The sequence below is a fragment of the Choloepus didactylus genome, chromosome 17, assembly GCF_015220235.1.
Source record: "Choloepus didactylus isolate mChoDid1 chromosome 17, mChoDid1.pri, whole genome shotgun sequence".
Lineage (NCBI taxonomy): Eukaryota > Metazoa > Chordata > Mammalia > Pilosa > Megalonychidae > Choloepus > Choloepus didactylus.
Genome location: NC_051323.1, coordinates 7,097,701 through 7,117,438, shown reverse-complemented (window position 1 = coordinate 7,117,438; position 19,738 = coordinate 7,097,701). Strand labels below are relative to the sequence as shown.

The following is a 19,738-nucleotide window of genomic DNA, read 5'->3' as shown; positions in this document are numbered from 1 at the left end:
GAGACAAGACTACACAAATTTTGAAGTTTTGAAAGAAAACATAGGGGTAGATCTTGGATTTAGTCATGGATTCTTATATATGACTCCAAAAACATGAGCAACCAAAGAAAACATAGATAAAACGGACTTCATCGAAATTAAACACATTTGTGCTTCAAAGAACACTATCAGAAAAATAAAAGGACAAAACACAGAATAGGAGAAAAATTTTCAAATCATATATATGATGAGGGAGTTCTATTGAACTCTTATAACTCTTACAACTCTGTAATAAAAAACTACCCAATTTAAAATGGACAAAGAACTTAAATAGAAAGATGTATAAATGGTCAATGAGCACATGAAAAGATGCTTACCATCTTTAGTCATTAGGGAAATGCAAATCAAAATCACAATGAGAAATGACCTCAGAATGAGAAATGACCTCACACCCACTAGGATGAATAGAATCAAATTGACAGATAAGGGTTGGTGAAAATGTGGAGAAATTGGAGCCCTCATACTCTATTAGTTGGAGTATAAAACGGTGTAACCACTTTGGAAAACAGTCTGGCAGTTCCTCAAATGGTTAAACACAGAGTCACCATATGACTCTTGGTATATATCCTAGAGAAATGAAAATATATGTCTACACAAAAATTTGGACCCAACCTTTTTATTTTAAATTTGGATACATTGTTTATAGGACCATTATTCATAATAGCCAAAAGGTGGAGACAACCCAAATGTCCATCAACTGATGAATGGATAATCAAATGTGGTGTATCAATACAATGGAACTTTATTCGGCTATGAAAGGACTGAAGTACTGATACATGCCACAACATGGGTAAACCTGGAAAATATTAAGCTAAGTGAAAGAAGCCAATCAAAGAAAACCCACTGATTATATGATTCCATTTATATTAAATGTCCGCAGTAGACAAAGCTATAGAGACGGAAAGTAAATTAGTGGTGCTTGAGGGGTGGGGGTTGTGAGAAGATGGAAGGTAAGGGAGTAGTAGCTTTTTGAAGTGATGAAATGTTCTAAAATTGTGGTGATAGTTGGACATATCTGTGAATATACTAAAATCTCCTGGATTGTGCATTTTAAATAAGTGAATTGCATGGTATATTAATTGTATCTCAGTGATGTTGTTTAAAAAAATTTAGCATAGGACCTCAGCCAAATATTCATGAAATTTCACAAAGTACTAACTTCAGTCTACAGCAGCATCTGTTTTATGTCTTTTTTAAAAAGCTTATTTACCCACATGTAAGTGATTCATGTAATATTGACAGATGTCATAATACATGAATCACTTATTTCTAGGAATATCTGAAATTATACATGTACTCATCCCAGCTGGGATGACATTGCCTCTTGTCTTGCTACTATTCAGCTTTCCCCATCTCCCAGGTGTGAGAAAATCTGGGAATCTGATTTGAATACTATAGTCCTCTAGCAAAAAAAATTAGCTGTAAGAATATTTGGGGAGTGGAGAGAAACTGGGGTGATTGTTTAGTTTTAAAACCCTAACACATTTAGTTTTAACCCTTCACCAGATCGGCTTGCCTTTCTGCAAATGTCAACCTGAAAACATTTTATCAGTTTCACTACTGTAGAAAGATTCACAAGTAGAATTGATTCAGTACCATTTCCATTTCAGCTTATGTTGCTACTTTACCTAGGTAAATGATTATTTTTAACATGCTATTAGAGACTGATTTTTCACTTAGACAAAGTAACAGTGACTTTGCAGTTATCTTTGTGAATTATTTTTCATTTTCTTCCTGTCTTCTAATAGGAACGCCCTCCTAAGCCTGAAGTTCCCTGGCTTCTTACCACCATATGGTTCTCATGCTGTGACTTAGAAGAATTGTTTCCAGTTTTTAAAGGACTTACACAGTATATAATACTACATCCCATCCCCATACGCCTAGGTAATGTGACGAAAAAGGCTCATGAAGAAGCTCTTGAGCCCTAACTTCAGTGTCTCCTTTATTCTGACCTTTTCAACAATATCAGTATTTTTCACTACGAAATTTCTTCATTACTAAGAAACTGAGGATTATTTGTTCTCCCAGTTTCTAGAGCTGAATGGTTGGCCCATGAATTTTCAATATTACATGTTTACCATTAAATCAATGTTAAGGCTACACATTTTCCCTAAGTATTGCTTTAGCTGCACCCTACAGGGGTTTTTTTTCCTTGATAAACTTTTAATTGAAGGATAACCTAGTTGCAATAAAGTGCACAAATCCAAATTGTACAACTTGATTAATTATGAAAAACTAAATGCACTTATATAACCACCACCCAAATCATTAAATACAACAGTACAAGCATCCCAAAATTTCCTGTTCTCCTTCCCACCATCCTCTCCCTCTTCCCCAGAGGCAACCACTGCTCTGAATTATAACATTCTACATTAATTTTTCCCTACATGTTTTAATATGTAGAGCTTCCAATTCTAATAGCACACTTTTTGTTTGGAAGCATTTAGGATGTGAGAGCACCATCTTTTTATTGTCTAGAATTTGATTATATTGTGGAAATTATGTTCATGGTTTGCATGAAATTTATTCTTTATAATTTATTATCTTCCTGAAATTGTTTATTATTAAATAATATTCCTCTTAACCCTGAATAATGCTTTTTTGCCTTAATATAAATTTTCTAATAGTAATATTGTTACAACAGGTTTCTTTTAGTTAGTGTTCCCTTTATATATTTTTATATACTTTTTTCAATTTTTTGTATCATAGTTTTTGTGTATTGTTAGTGGGATTTTGTTGTTGTTTTGAACAGTCCGAGAGTGTTTCTTTTTAAACAGGCAAGTTTTAATCCAATTGCATTTATTATGGTTATAGATTTGACCCTACGGAACACTGACAATGTCTAGAGAAATTTTGGGTTGCCACAATTGGGGCAGTGCTACTTGCACCTAGTGGGGAGAGGCCAGTGTCTTGGTTTGCCAGGCTGCTAAGACAAATAGCACAAGATAGGTTGGCTTAACAATAAGAATTTATTGGCTCACAATTTCAGAGTCAAGAAGTCCAAATTCCAGGCATTGACAAAGTGATGCTTTCTCCCCAAAGTCTGTAGTGTTGGGCTGCTGGCTCACCATCATCCTTGGGCTCCCTTGGCTTGCCTCTCTGCCTCCAGCCATGTGGCTATGTCATTTCTAGCTTCTGCGACTTCGAGTTTTTCCTGTGTGGACTTCTCCAACTCCTGGCTTCCAGTTTCCTCTCTTTTTACAGCCTCCATTAATCTGGATAAAGACTCACCCTCATTCAGTTGGACAGTACTTTAAATAAAGATAACATCTTCGAGAGGTCTTATTCACAGTGGGTTCACTCCCACAAGATCGTGGATTAAGATTAAGAACACACCTTTGCTGGGGTCCACAGTTCAATCCTCCACCACCTGGGGAGCTGCTCAGGACAAACCCTCAACAAATAATTCGTTGGTCCAAAATGTCAGAGGTGCTGAGGTTGAGAAACCCTGACCTATTTGGACTTAGTTATATCATCTTATTTTGTAGGGATTTTTTTTCTTGCCAGGCTTTTTCTTTGCTTCATTTTTTTTTTTCTTCTTCTTTCTTGCCTTTTGTGGCTAGTCTACAGTCTACTTATCTTTTTATTTCCCCTCGACTGATTTGAAGTTCTATCTTCTATTTCTGTTCTTTTAGTGGTTACCCTTATACATTTAATATGTGGACCAGAATTCCTGAGATCCTTATTTACTCATTTTATTTCCCAATAAAGACTAGAAAAAATAAAATGCTCCTTAATAAATACTTCAAATAATAATTATGTTTCTGTATTGTGGGCCAGTTAAACAAGACAGCTAAGAATAGAGGTGGTACACAGAAAGAAAAATGCACAAAGGAGAAGCCCAGATATGGACAAATTAGGTAGAGATCTAAAGCAGAAAGTGCTAGACAAAGCCCTTTATATACAGAGAGACAAAGAAAAAGGGATGGGGTAGAAGTGGACTGGCGGAGTAATTCTGGGGACCACTCATCATTTTTGGATAAAAGGTGTATTATCCCCTATTACCTGGGACTCAAAAATTCAACAATTAAAAACAATTTGTGCTTTTATTTGTTAAATTTAAAGGATTATTGTAGAAATCTACAGAATCGTGACGGTCTGGGCATGTGTGATGGACGGCTTGTGTTCTGAAAATGAGTTTAGACCTTTGCAGATGATGCTTAATTATTTATTCCAGTATCATTCTTACCTTTAAAAGCTTCCTAATTGCCTTAACCTTTGTCTCTGATGGTTTCTAAGTGCTTCTTGTCCTATAGTTTGAAAGCTGTCATTTAAAATATGCTTTATTAGAGCCTGTCTTATTAGCTGGAGTCCTACTGATTATACATTAAGTAACAAAAACCTCAGGGGAAAAGAAGTCCTCTTGGAATAAATGGTGCCGCTACCTGGTCCTTAAAGTAACACAACCACCTTCAACTGACATGCCCTGTGGTGTGGCATGCCTTGTGGTATCGTATATGTAATTGTCTGGATTCCATGTAGAAATTAGAAATCTTGCAGAGCTGCACAGTACTCTGGGGCCATGGAGTTGAGTGTCACTAAATTTTCTGTTGCTAAAATTCAGCTCTTTGATTGCCATCATTAGGGTCTCAAAGGAGAGCCTCAGCAGACTAGTTAAACAAAGTGGTCTTGCACCGCGAAATGCATTTCGCCTAATGTTCAACCCAAAGAAGCTGTGTCATCCCCAGAGGACACACCAATTGTGTTGGCTTGCTGAGAGGCTTACAATACACCATGCACCTTGCAACTATAAGAATTTCAGTACTAACACTTACTACACATTATAACCCCTGTAAGGGCTAGCTAGGATCCTACTCTCACATGAGATACAAGTCCATTTCTTGTAAATTCTCCATGGGGGAAAACAATGTATTCTGCTTCTTGAGGCAAAAAGATGAATTTGTGTCGATGCACTCATCTGTTATTTATATTGTTCAAATTATTTACGAAAGAATTTTCAATTTACTTCATCTGTCATAGACTGATAAATTATCATAGGCTGATAATTTCCCATCACTTTTGTGCTTTTCCCTACTTTTTATTCAACCTCCAACAGTGATTGTTTGATGTAATTTTTATGCTATTATCTGGCACATTTTATTAAATCTTTATTATGGATCTTGCATTTTAATTAATGTAACTTCACCTACTTTGTCCCATTTAATTTTGTTCATCTTGAATTCTAATCTATCCATTATTAAGCTTGCCATTTCGGTTTTCTTTTTGCTCATATTTGCTTGATATATCTCTGAATTCTTTTATTTTTTAAACTCTCTGTTATTTTGTTTTAGTTTTACTCTTTGTAAGTGGTGTGCTATTGGATTTTGTTTTCAGATCCAATCTTAAATTCTTTTTAATTTGGTTGGGTAGGGAACATTAATGTATTTAAATTTGTGGTTAAAGCTGACAATAAATGTGGAAATATTTTTAATTACCAAACATATATTTATTAAATTTCAAAGTAAATATATATATATATAATTACAGCACCTTTTTAAATTGTGTTTCCCAGGATCTTTTGAGACTTATATTAACCCACAGGAATCAGAAGCCTATTCTAAACAAAGACAGGAAGAGGACAACACATCACAGGAAAAGGAGGTCATGAAACAGGATTTTTGGTCTCCAGAATTGAGTTCTTTCCAGAAACTAATTCTTATTAAATGTTGTAAAGAAGAAAAGGTAGGATTTTGTGTTTTTTTTAAGAAGACTAGATGACTGTGTTGTACTTATTTCCCCTAAAGCTCAGCATGCCAGTTATAATTCATAAATTGGTTAGATTTATTAAATTCTTAAAGAGAGTAACAATAGCCATATGTGGGAGGTGGTTCTAAATAATAGAGACTCGAGGAGGCTCTGAGAAGTCAAGTGTGTTATTACGAGAACGTAACATTTTCAGTGTGTGCAGAAAGACAGGGACCTGGCTGTCCTCCGAGTGTGCTGTCTGCCAGGAGGGAGAGAGATCTGCTGCAGGACTTCAGCAAGAAATTAGTGCGCCTTTCAGATCTTGTCAACAGTGGGCAGGAGGAATTTGAAGGGTACAAAACCACAGTCCCTGTATGAGTCAGAGTTCTCTAGGGAAACAGAACTGACAGGAAATATCTATGTATGTGTATGTGTGTGTGTGTATAAATTAAGAGATTTATTACAGGAATTGTCTCACATGACCACGGGGATTGGCAAGTCTGAATTTCACAGGGAAGGCCGCAAGTTGGAAACTCTAACAAAGGTTAGAATTTTGCAGGAGAAGCAGGCTGGCGGAAATGGAAATAGAAATTGTTCTTTCTGACTGCTGAAATTATCATCTCTCACTGTTAAGGCCTCCAACTAATTGGATGAGAAGACTCCTTTCATCACTAGAAGCAATCTTCTTTGTTGATTGTAGACGTATGTAATCAGCTGTAGATGCAATCGACTAGTGATTTAAATCCATCTGTGAAATACCCTCACAGCAACAATCAGCCAGTGCTTGCTTGACCAAGCAACTGGGCACCATAACCTAGCCAAGGTGACACATGAACTTATCATAATCACCAAGACCAGTCTGAAAACTGCTGGATAGTTAAGTAAGAAATGATGGCATCTGAATTAGGATAGAGGGTAGTAGTTTGGAGAGAGGGAGGACAATGTGGAGATGAGGAATCTGGCATGGCTCCCAGCTTCTGCTTGGGTCTCAACGGAGAGAGCTGAGCCAACAACTAAGCAAACGTGAAAGGAGAAAAGTGTCAGAGAATAGTGTCGACGAGTCTGCAGTGACTGCCAGCTATCAGAGTGGATAGCAGTCAGCTGATATGTAAGTAGGAAACTCTTCGAGAGAAATAGATTAGAATTAAAGATTTGGTAGTCATCAGTACTGAGTCAGAAAGTAAAACCCTGAGGGTTGATGAGGTTATAAAGGAGCAACACATCATAGAATGAGAGGCCAAGTTGGCCAAGGATGAAAACTTTTATAGGTAGGGAGGAAACATGAGGAGCCCATGAGAAGGAATAATCAGAAGAACAGGAAAAACTCCAGGAGAAACAAGTGTCAGGAAACCAGGAGGTAGAGAGTTCCAGTAAGGCAAACGTCATCAACAACAGGAAGCATCTCAGAAAGTTACAGTTTTCTAAGGACCAAAGTGTTTGCTTTGGCTTTGGCACCATTGGGGTCATTGGTAAATTTTGCCAGATCAGTTTGAATGGCATATCAGAGAAGCCAGCCTTTGGCAGACTGAGGAGTAAAGAGGAAGTGAAGGGGAAAAATCAGCAGATTTTAAACTACTTGTAGATGCTTGACTGGAAAAGGGAAGAAACAAAAGTATGGGCAGCTGAGGAATAAAGAAGTGAATCTTTTTTCTTTTAAGGTGACAGAGACATGCTAAAACAAAAAGGGAGGAAGCCAGCTTAGAAGGAAAAGTCATGCTCTGTAAGAGGAGTATGTAATTTGTTGAGTGAAAAGCCGGAGAAGATGGGAGGTTATGGAATCAAGGACACAGATAGCAAGTTGGCTTGGCGCAGAAGGGGAGACACTTCATCCTATGAGATGAAGGGAAGTTGATGAGGATATTTGTGTATATAATCCCCAATTTTATTGATAATAAAGAAGTATAATGTTGCCCGCCGAGAATTCGTGTGGTGAGTTTAAGAGACGCTGGAGAAAACTGGACATGGTTCCTATAAGCAGTGAAAGAGAGAGAACACTAGAGAAAGCCAAAGGATAGTGGGGAGATCTTAGTGCTGTGTTGAAGGATTTTCTGCCATCTCTGTAGGAATACAGAAAATAAATTGTGGAGTTGACACAATTATCAGAGAATAGTGTTGATGAGTTATTCTATGGACAATTGCAGTAGAAGAATGGGGTGAAAGGCCATTGAGGGTGTTGGTCAGAGCAGTTCTGGGAAGAGGAGGAGAGTTAAGAAAGGGCTGGGGAAAAAGGAAGAGCCATGGATTGAAGGATTCTTCGGGAGCAGATGTAGTTGAACTAAAGGACTAGCATAGCTGGAAAGATGGGAGAGATTGTATTCATAGTTATATGTGAAGCTTCTCATATGGAGCAGTCCCAAGTGATGTCAACCCAGAGGGTCTCCATAGATGGGTGGCTGAGAAGGAGACAAGATGGTATGTACTGGAGTTAGATGCCGAGAAACATGAGGTTATGATGTTGCCTATCCACTTGGACCCTGAAACTGAGTTGGTTACCTAGGATGGTGGCCAGACAATGCCCGAGATGTAGTTGATTACTCAGTTAGCACTTGTTAAATGGAACAGACGTGTAATGGAGAGGACTATGAGCCAGGTGGAAAGGCTTCACGTGAAATGGAGACCAGGTAGGATGCTGACAAAAATGAGGGGATGACTAGACAACATGAGCCCCAAAGAAGGAGTTTTAAAGATTAAGACATTGAGGCTATAAGATTCTAGACTATGAGAAATTCTGCAAGACAAACAACCCGGTTTCTTCAACAATAAAAGCAACACAATTTTTGGTTTGTTTGTTTTCATTTGCAAGGGAAAAGAGGAGATGGAGGGTAAAGCTACAGATTTCTAAGGCACTTAGGAGAAAATTCATCCAATCTCTCTGTATTCATCTTATTTAGATATCAGTTTAAGCATACTACTATTTAAACACACACACACACACACACACACACACAGCATTTCTAATTTAATCAGGGAAAGGTGAACACTGATTAGATGTTTGATGATATTAAGAATTATTGGCATTTTTAAAATGTGATTATGGTACTGCAGTTTATATGTTTTTAAAGAGTCTTTAACTTGTTGAAGCACATATTGAATTACTTAAGGATAATATAATGCATAATGTTTACTTCAAAATAATCCTAGGGAGTGGGGGAGTCAATGGGGGTATCGATAAAACAAGAGTGGCTTTATCTTGATAAATGTTGAAGTTGGGTGAAGTGTCAGGTTCATCATACCGTTCTCTAATTTTATATGTGCTTGGAATTTTCCGTAATAAAAAATGTTTTAGCCCTTAGTCACATCCTTCAACACCAGGACTCTCTTCCAACACGTCCCAGGATTGTTCCCCAAAGTTGATTAAAGCAATGAATGGTAGACACAGTCATACCAAATTTACAATTGAAAATTCTCATCAATGCATTTGACCAGGTTATGCTACGAAACAAAAACTTGCTTCCCAAATCAACTCAGAGGAGGGCAGAAACCAGACTTGATTTCAGAAAGAAGAGCTAGACACCCATTATAATGAACAGAAGGGTCTGAATCAAGCCAAGACCATGACAGGATTCAAGGTAGAGAAGCCAGATGACATCGCACCAGTTACAATTCCTCCAATCACGTCCCCTCATCACGGCATTTAGGAACACCCTCTACCCTGGCACTGATTCCAGAGAATGATTTGCTAAAGAAGCTGGAATTCCAAATTTGGTTTCAACATTGAAGATCTAGATTCCCTGCCTTAAAAAAAGACAAAACCAGGGAAAAAATCTCTGCAATGAAAGGGTTCCGAATAGTCAGCCTGGGTCACATCCCAGACCCTTGGGAGTCCAGCACCTCTACAAGGGGGAGTTAACTGCTTCTTTGGGAGGAAAAGGATATTCCCACACAGGTAGCTCATGTGATATACTGCCAAATTGCACAAAAATTCTGCCTCCTTCAGAAATGTATGTTTGGACCTAAAGATGAAAATCCATCTCAAAAAATTCTTGGTAAACCAGGTGATGGACTCATTGGAACTGCAAGAGGAAGTATAAATGCCTGTCATTCCAACAATCAATATGACCATCACTCTCAGGAAAAGATTATCAGAAATTTTTACTGGAAAGAAGAAAAAAACTACCATTTAGTTAAGAGCCAAATAAAGATTGCCTGACAAGAGAATAATTCATCACCAAAACACAGAGCTAAGAAAAGTACTTGGTTGTCAATTTTTGTTGTACATCAGAATCACCTGGAAGGCATGTCATAAAACACAGATTCCTGAGACCCACCCTGAGGAGCACCTCATTCAGTAGGCCTGGGATGGGGCCTAAGAACCTGCATTTCCACCAAGTTTCCAGGTGACGCTGGTGCTGCTGACCCCAGGGCCACACTTTGAGAGCCACTGCTTTAGGGTAATTAAGCCTAGATAAGGAGAAACCGCTGTGTTCTAAGCAGCCAGGTGGGACAGGACACCAGGATTACGCCATGGCCTGCAGCATCCTTGGCCTCCAAAGGTAAATCTTCTGGGAACCCTAACCTCGACAGTGCTGTAGTGCCAATCTAGTGCCAGTCAAGGCTTCCTCCACCTGGAGATGCTGGTAGATTCTTTGAGGCAACATTTTCTCTCTGGTGAAAAAACACAGTGTAACCAGAATTACCCAGGATGAACTCCTCTTACCCAGAGCAACAGTGACAAGGCTTTACAAATTTGAGAAACTCCAGTTACAAGGATGCAATTTTAAGTCCCTGTTGTCACTTCTACCATGTGCTGATTGTTTATTTAAGCAAGCTGTCCCAGGGAAGAAAATTCTCCACATTATTCTTATCAGATGCTTGGCATGAATGCTTGCTAGGAAACATCTCTGTGACATAGGGGCTAGCCAAGAGTTCATTGAAAATATTTAAAAAAATAAATAAAATAAAAGCTACTTCAGCCATTGCAGAGATAGTCTCTGATCATGTGCAGAAAGACCCCCAAGAGTCTTTTAATTCACACATCATTCAATTTACTCATTTAAAATGTTCAATTCAGTGGCTTCCTGTATTGTCACAGAGGTATTCATACATCACCACAATCAATTTAGACCATTTTTCATTACCCCAAAAAGAAATTCACTCCCCTAGCCATCACTCCTCAATGCCCACTTTGCCCCAAGCCTTTGGCAACCACTAATCTTGTTTCTGTCTCTATTAATTTGTGTTCTAGACATTTCCTATGAATGGAATCATTTGTGGTCTTTTGTGACTGGCTTCTTTCACTTTGCATAACATTTTCAAGGTTCATCCATGCTGCGGCATGTATCAGTACTTCAGTCCTATTTATGGCTGAATAATAATCTATTTTATGGATATACCACATTTTGTTATCCATTCATCAGCTGACAGACACTTATAATAATATTCATTATTATGAACAATGCTGCTGTGACTGTGTACAAGTTTTGTGTAGACATGTTCTGAATTCTTTTGTGAATATACTAAGAGTGGTGACTCTGTTTCACCTTTTGAGGAACCACCCAGCTGCTTTCCAATACGGCAGCACCATTCCACATTCCCACCAGCAGAGGTGAGGGCTCCCATTTCTCCACATCCTCACTAACACTTACTATTATTTTTTTCATTATAGTCATCCTAGTGAGTATGAAGTGATATATTATTGTAGCTTTGACTTGCATTTCCCTGATGGCCAATAATATTCAATTTTTTTATGCTTATTGGCCATTTGCATATCTTCTTCAGAGAAATGTCTATTCAGATACTTTACCCATTTTTAATTTGATTATTTGTCTTTTTATTTTGGAGTTTGTGGTGGTTTAAAGCTGTAGGTACCCCCAGAAAAGTATGTTCTTAAAATTAATCCATTCCTGCGGGTGTGGACCCATTGTAAATAGGATCTTTTGGAGAGTAGGATCTTAACTTGATGTGACCCACCTCATTCAGAGTGGGTCTTAATCTTCTTACTGGAGTCCTTCATAAGAGAATAAAATCCAGACAAAGAGAAAGAAAGCCAGGGAAGCAAGAAGCTGAAAGCGATGAAACCCGGAAGAGAACAGAGAGACCAGGAGACGCCACTGTGTGCTTTTCCAGGTGACGGAGTAGTCCAGGATCATCAGCAGCTGATCTTTAGGAAGAAAGCATCGTCTTGATGATGCCTTGATTTAGATATTTTCATGGCTTCAAAACTGTAAGCTTGTATGGTAATAAATTCCCATTGTTAAAGCCAACTCATTTTATGGTATTTGCTTTTGGCAGCTTAGCAAACTAAAACAGAGCTGTAAAGTGTTCTTTATATATTTTAGATATAAGTCCCTTATCAGATGTATGAATTGAAAAAATTTTCTCACTTTAGGTGGGTTGTCTTTTCACTTTCTTGAAGGTATCTTTGAAGCACAAAAGTTTTTAATTTTGGTGATGTTCAGTTTATTTGTTGTTGTTGCTTGTGCTTCTGGTTTCATATTTAAGAAGCCATTGCCTACTCCAGGGTCACAAAGATTAACACCTATGTTGTCTTCTAAGAGTTTTATATTTTTAGATCTTACATGCTTATGTCTTTGGATTCATTTTGAGATAATTTTTGTATATGGTATGAGATCAGGCTCCAACTTCATTCTTCTACAAATGGATATCCAGTTTTCCCAGCATGACTTGTTGAAAAGACTATTCTTTTCCCACTGAATTGTCTTGGCACTGTTGTCAAAAATTAGTTGACCGTAAGTGTGTTAATTTCTGAACTCTCAATTCTATTACATAGATCTATAGTTCTATACTTTTTCCAGTCCACATTGTCTGGGTTACTGCAGCTTTGTAGTATTGAGTTGGGAAGTCTGAGTCCTTCAATTTTGTGGGTTTCTTTCCCTCCAAGAATATTTTGGCTCTTCTGGGCCCCATGAATTTTATTTATCTGTTCATCAGTTGATGGACATTTATCTTGTTTCCATCTTTTGATTCTTTGGAATCATACTGCTATGAACATTTGTGTACAAGTTTTGTGTAGACATGTTTTCATTTCTCTTGGATATACTTAGGAATGGAATTGCTAGGTCATATAATAACTATTTAACTGTTTGAGGAACTGCCAGACTGTTTTCAAAGGTGGCTGCAGCTTGTTCCCACCAGCTGTGTATAAGGATTCTGATTTCTCCAGGTCCCCATCAACATTTGTTATTATCTTTATTTTTTATTCTAACCATCCTAGCAGGTGTGAAGTGGTATTGCATATGGTTTTGATTTGCATTTCCCTAATGGCTTATGATGATGAGAATCGTTTCAGGTACTCATTGGCTATTTGTAGAACTGTCAATTCAGATCATTTGCCCATTTTTCAACTTGGTTGTTTTTTATTATGGAGTTACAATATTTCTTTATATATTCTAGAGTCAAGTCCCTTATATATAGGACTTGCAAATATTTTCTCTCATTCTGTCAGTTGTCCTTTCATTTTCTGGATGATGTCCTTTGAAGTGCAGAAGTTTTTAATTTTTATGAAGACCAATTTATTTATTTTTTCTTTTGTCACTTTACTTTTGGTGTCATATCTGAGAACTGGATTTTTTCTTCTAAGCGTTTGAGAGTTTAATCTCCTACATTTAGATCTTTGATTCATTTTGAGTTAATTTTTACATGTAGTATGAGATAAAGGTCCAACTTGAGTCTTTTGCATATGGATACCCAGGTGTCTGAACACTGTTGAAAAGACTATTCTTTACCCCTTGAATTGTCCCAAGACCCCAGTCAAAACTCAATTGACTGTAAGTGTGAGGATTTATTTCTGAACTCTCATATTCATTCTAGTCATCTATATGTCTATCCTATGCCAGTCTTTATTACTGTACTTCGTAGTAAATTTTGAAATTGGGAAGTGTAAGTCCTCTAAATTTGTTCTTTTTCAAGATTGTTTTTCCCTATTCTGGGTTCCTTGAATTTCCATAAAAATTTTAGGTTCAGCTTGTCAATTTCTGAACAGATGCCACCTGGGATTTTGTTAGGAATTGCATGGAATCTATAGATTAGTTTGGGGAGTTCGCGATCTAACCATGATTGTCTTCCAATCCATGAACATAAGATAGCTTTCCATTTAACTAGCTCTTCTTTAATTTTTTCAACAATGTTTTGTAGTTTTGAGAATGTAAATTTTGTGCTGCTTTTGTTAAATGCATACCAATACATTTACAATAGCTATTGTAAATGGAATTGTCTTCTTAATTTCATTTTTGCTTTTTCTCATGGCTACTGTAAACAATTGATTTTTGGATATTGATTGTGTGTCCTCCATAGTTCTAACAATTTTTAGGGGATTCATGATGCTTTTCTATGTACAAGATCATGTCATCTACAAATAGAGATAGTTTTGATTCTTCTTCTCCAATCTGGATGCCTTTGATTTCATTTCCTTCCTTAATTGCCCTGGTTAGAACTTCCAGTACAATGTTGGGTAGAAGTGGCAAGAGTGGACATTCTTGTCTTATTCATGATCATAAGAGGAAAGTGTTCAGTCTTTCACCATTAAGTATGAGTTGAGGAAGTTTCCTTCTACTCTTAGTTTGTTGAGTATTTTACTGTCAGGAGTTTTTAAGACATCTTATGCATCAGTTGAAAGAGGATATAGAAAAATGTGAAAGATTAATACTGAACTTGAGGAAGAAAATTTACTTTGATGAGTTTTTTCTGATAATACTACCACAATATGCAATTAGTATTACTAATTTTGATTTTGAGATACAACATTTCCTCAAACCAGTTTAATGACCACTGACCTTCCACAAAGAAAACAAACAAACAAACAAAAAAAAAAAACACTTCCTTATTCCATGCATCATTCTCTTGATTCCTTCTTTAAGGCTTGGAAACTTGAGTATGATGGTGAGAAGTGTAAGCACAAGTGTTCTGTTGTAATGCAGAAATCCAGTAGGCCACCTGGATCCTTATTCATCATCTGAAATGCTATAGCATTAATGAGATTTGGGCACTAATGAAGGATGAGCAGGGAGTCATTATTCCCAAATATTTAAGCTTATTTTCAATGAACCGATTGTTAATTTGCAGTGAAAGAACAAAACTACCCCTCCCAGGCACAGAGAGTTTCTCAAGGGTGAATTTCTGCCACATCAACCCAAATGTATTCCTTTGAATTCAAAAATTCCCTTATGGGAATGCACAGTGGGTTTCCGTTGGGAAAACAGACTAAAAAAATACTTTGAGGGCCTCATCCAGAGACCATGTGAAGGAACAAATGGTGGACCAATTAAAGGATGCTAAGCAAGACGTAACAGAGTCACTGTTCCAGCCCAGCTCTTGGAGGGCTCGGGTCAGGGCAGCCACAAGACCAAAGAGCACACCAGGCACATGAGTTTTATTAGGACTTATGAACAGGAGGGTCTCTTGTGGCCAGTCAGAAAATGGAAGTCTCGCTCCACAAAGGTGGGAGTGCAAGGGGCAGCTTATAAGGGTTTAGGACAAAGACATGCCATACAGTACGAGAACAGAGTTTCATTGGGGTCTCATTACACAGGGGTCTGGAGATTTGTTAACAACATAAACAACAGGGGAGAGAACTTTGAATGCTTTACAAGATAAGTGGTTTACAGTACCATCTGTACATTCTTTCTTTCCTTATGGTGACTGTTGACCTTTAATTTCTGGCCCACATGTGGGCATCTACATACAGTAACTTGCCCTCAGTATGGATGGGGAGCCCAGGCCCTGGATCTCCACAGTCACATATGTGGAGAAACTCAGTTTTTAAAAAAGAAAGTGAGAAGGAGCTCCTAGCAAATGACTTGATGATAAGGAAGGAGGAAACTGCACAATTTCTGATCCATGAGATGGTGGTAAAATACCTGCAACCCAGAAATGGAATTCACAGATGGTGATCATCAAGAAAGCCTGGCTATCCAGATCATAGAGATTATGAGAAATCTGAGCAATTTTACAGCAAGTCCTTGTCATTATCACCATAACGGTCTTAGTGAAAATAAAGACAGCAAAATTCCAGAGGGATCACAGGGAGAAGTTGCTCTGATCCAGCCATGTGATTTGGAAGGAGCTCTTGAGAAGCAAGCAGGTCAGGGACTCTATCTGAGAACCCACAGGAATGCAATACAGGGAGCACAGAGAGAGAGACTCCAAAACTAGGGAATGAAGTCTTCTTCAGGATAAGAAGACTTTCTTGGATGGAGTGGGATCTGCACAGGACTCTGAAAGTGAGGCTATTTTAGATATAGAGTGCACAGAAGCTGGAGCTGAGGAACTGATAAGAAATGCCAAGCCAAGATATCTTCTACACTCCGACCAGCCTGGCAGAGCTGTCGGCTGTATTCAGGCCATTGCATCAGTGATGTGAACAAGGGCTGCTTCACCTCCACTGATTATAATAACTGGAATACAGGAAACCTCTCCACTGAGTGGATGAAATAGGAGTTGTTAGGTATCTTTTACGTGGACAATATCTTTATTGCACTATGGGAAACAGCAGAGAACTCTCCGCCTCTTAGTATGAAGGTGGCAAATGCCATTGAGCAATGGTGGTGGGGCATACACGCTCCTGGGTTGGCTTTGTACATACTTTTATAGTATTGCCTCTTCCTCTCCTAGGGTAGAATTATGAACCGTACACTTCACTAGAGAGACAAATTTCACAGCTTCAAATCTAAAGACAAAGAACTTCATGCTAATTCTTCAGGAGATCTTGTCTCCATACTTTGCCTGATACATCCCCTTTTGTATTCTATGCACTTAACTATGTTCTTGGATATGTGTTTTTGATTCAGATTTATTTTCTGCATATTTGAAATGTTTCATAACAAAAGACAGTTCATTCATATGAGAAATTGCACATGTAACCAATAGCTTGTCTAAATTCTTCTATGGATATTTCCTGGTCCTATTTGTGGAAATCTTTAATTATGGCTCTTAATTCAGTTCAGATCCAAGGTCTGAGTTCTGCTATAGTGGGCATCCAGTTTCCATAGAAACATTAATCTTTAAATGAGCTTGAAGTAGATCATTTTCCCTCAGTGAGTCAAGAGGAACCAGTCAGGGTGGGTATGGGGAAAGGGCTGGGTGCAGCAAGATGGGGGAGGAATAGGTTTAGTGTGGAGTTCTTTCTGCTAAGCTTGGAGATTGGGGGTGATAGGCACAAAGAAAAGGTTACAAAATAGGCCATATTTTGCATAATTTGTCTTCTGAAGTGGGTTCCTCCGTTACTGTGAAGCTGCAAGGTAAATCCCCAATTTGGAATTATTTTTTCTAATAATACCTTAGTGATGGTAGCTGCAGAAGCTTGTCTACAGGGAAAGCTTTCAGCCCAATGAGGGAACATGCAACTCATTATTAAAACATATTTATAGACTTGGAATGGAGGTAATTGAATAAAGTCCAATTGCCAAATTTCAAAAGGTCCAGTAGGTAAGGGAAAATGTACTAGAGAGCTACAGAAAGGTTTTCCTGGATTATGCTTGGGACAAATTAAACAATTATAGTACATTTTCCATAGCTATTTTAGGGAATGGTTTCCAGAAATACTGTTTTCCTCTGTTTACCATTTTATCAGTATTCCGGTGAGACATATTATGAATAATTTCCAAAACAGTTCCCTGGAAGCAAGTAGGGAACACTCATTTACCATTAAGACTAAACCCTGATTTAATTGCAGGCTTATAAAAGCAGCCAGTGTTTTTCCATTTTTTTAATCTCCTGAGAAGTATTTTGTTGAGTATTAAGGAGTAATTTTTTTTTTTGTTTCCAATAGAGTTGTTTGGTTCAAAATTATTATAGAAACAAGAATAGATTAGAATTTGTCACTGCACTTTTTGAAGCTATTTATCTGTCATGTAGTTACCAAGTACCAGTGCTTTGCCCAAGAATGATCAAGAATTTTAATTATGGTCAAAACCTTTGGTAACAGTGTAGCATCTAGCAATTCTTTAACATATGAGTTGTTGTTTTATATATATATATATATATATATCTTCCATTGGAGGGTTAAAAACTCTTTGTTTACATAGCATCCCAAAATCATGAACCACCTCAAAAGCATGCCAAATACTGATGCCGATCAAATGCAGGGTTCTCTGCCCAATGTGCATTAACAGCCAACCTACCACACTGGAGTTCCAAAAGGGAGAAAGAGTTCATGCATGTGAAGCAAGGAGAACAGGTGGCCTGTAGGTCTGAAATCTGTCTAAGGAGTTTAGGGTATTTATGACTTGAAACAGAGAGAGGTGGAATTGTTACCGTTACAATAACAAGTATAAACAACTACAATTTACAAAATGTAAAGGAGTGGAGCTAAGCTAAAGTAACCATTACAATAACAAGAGTAAACAACTATAGTACCATGTAAAGGGGTAGAACTCAGCTAAAGTAACCATTACAGTAAGAAGTGTAAACAACTATAGTGCCATGTAAAGGGGTTGAACTAAGCCAGAACTAAGTGAAAATAACCATTACAATAGCAAGTATAAACTCTGTAGTCGGCAGTTAGTGATAATAAATATTAGGGGGTTGTCTGTGTAATCATAAGACTCTAAAGTTGTAAAACAGGATAAGGGAGTACAAGCAGGGCCAGTCATGAGATTTTTACAACCACAAGGTAACGATTATATAGTTATACAATCATTGCTAAAGATCAAGGCATCTGGGTTACAGTCCAGTGTGTTTCAGTAATTGGCTATTCTACAATATACTAGAAAGTAAGAAAAAGTCATCTTTATAATGATTCGGTCATCCTAATTATTTGTTAATTCTTAATTTCTCTTTACACTATCAGCGTATGTATTTTCTGTTTCTCCTTCTGCAAGTATACAGGTTTTTGTGAGGGCAAAAATTATGGCTTGCTGGGCTGACATAGCGTTAGGTAAGGAATTTACTCCTTTGTTTCATAATTAGAGGTAATAGCATATCCAACCAGATAGATTCTTGAGCTGTATTTAAGGTGGGAACCATCTGTTTGCCACATAACGTTTGCATTATTAATTGGGGTTTCCTGTAAATGTATTTGAATGTGTTAATAATGAGTCAGTTAAAGCCATGCAGTCATGGGAGTTTTCTCAGAAATAGTAGGAAGTAAAAGTAGCAAATTAAGGCTGTAACAAAAAACAAAGTCATTGGGAGGGGAAAGTAAGAGAATTTGATAGAAGTTAATCTGTTGGTAGAGAGGATTTCAACAGAATGACGGGGCTTAAATAGTTAATTTATGTTATTAATTAATTCCCATAATTCTGCAAGTGATTCTAAATGTTTTGTATTGCAGCAATGGATCTCAGGCGAGGCGCAAGGGGAAGTCCCTTGGCTAAGGTATCTAACTGCTGACTCTAATGTCCTCGAGGTCTATGTAGGTTTCTGTGCTTTTGTGTAAGGAAGCCTAAGGCATTCATTCCATTCTCCTTCATGGACAAGGAGAAAAAAGGGTAATTTGTAATGAGGGTATCCCAGAGTGGGAGTGCTGCGCACACTGTGCTTTATTTCCTTAAAGGAATGTTGACTATTTTCATCCTAATTAAGTGGCTCAGTTTGTTTAGCTTTAAACAAGGCATATAAAGTTTGCGCCATTAAAGAAAAATTAGGACACCTATTTCTACAATATCCTGCAAGGCCTAAAAATCATCTTGGTTGAGGTTTGCTCTCGGGAGGGGGAAAAGTTAAAATGCTTTGGATTCCGCCAAGGTCTAGAAAGAGGCCCTGAAGTCAGAGATAAGTGGGACAGAAAGGTTGCTGCTAAAGGGGTCGGACTCATATCTGAAAGACGGTGGCATTTAAATTTTATTTCTTTGACTGAAATGACAGGAATGTGTATGGAATTTAATTCCTTATCCTGGTCTGTTGAATCTGGTTTTAAGAGTTCCAAACTAATTTCCCCCTTTGGGGAGAAAGATATGTATGTGTGCTTGGAATAACCCAAGAAATCTTTTCCGGGAAAGTGAATTGAAGTAGATAGGACTAATAAAAATTGATGAGTGCCTTGTAAAGGTCATAACTGAAAGGAAGTTGGAAGGGACTTAAAAGACTGTCATGGGTAAAGAAATAAAAGGCATCCAAA

General features: G+C 37.7%; 1 protein-coding gene across 5 annotated transcripts in view; it reads left to right on the top strand.

The window, feature by feature from the left end:
* The window catches only part of DNAH6 (dynein axonemal heavy chain 6), a 342,016-nt gene that overhangs the window by 261,550 nt on the left and 60,728 nt on the right, over positions 1-19,738 (top strand). For all 5 annotated transcript variants that reach the window (XR_005212367.1, XM_037806992.1, XM_037806993.1 and 2 more), the window contains 2 exons: positions 1,788-1,923; positions 5,552-5,721. Coding sequence is in view for 4 of the 5 variants with exons in the window: in XM_037806992.1 (XP_037662920.1) it covers positions 1,788-1,923; positions 5,552-5,721 (306 nt within the window). In the remaining variant the exon portion in view is untranslated. The remainder of the gene's footprint in view (positions 1-1,787; positions 1,924-5,551; positions 5,722-19,738) is intronic.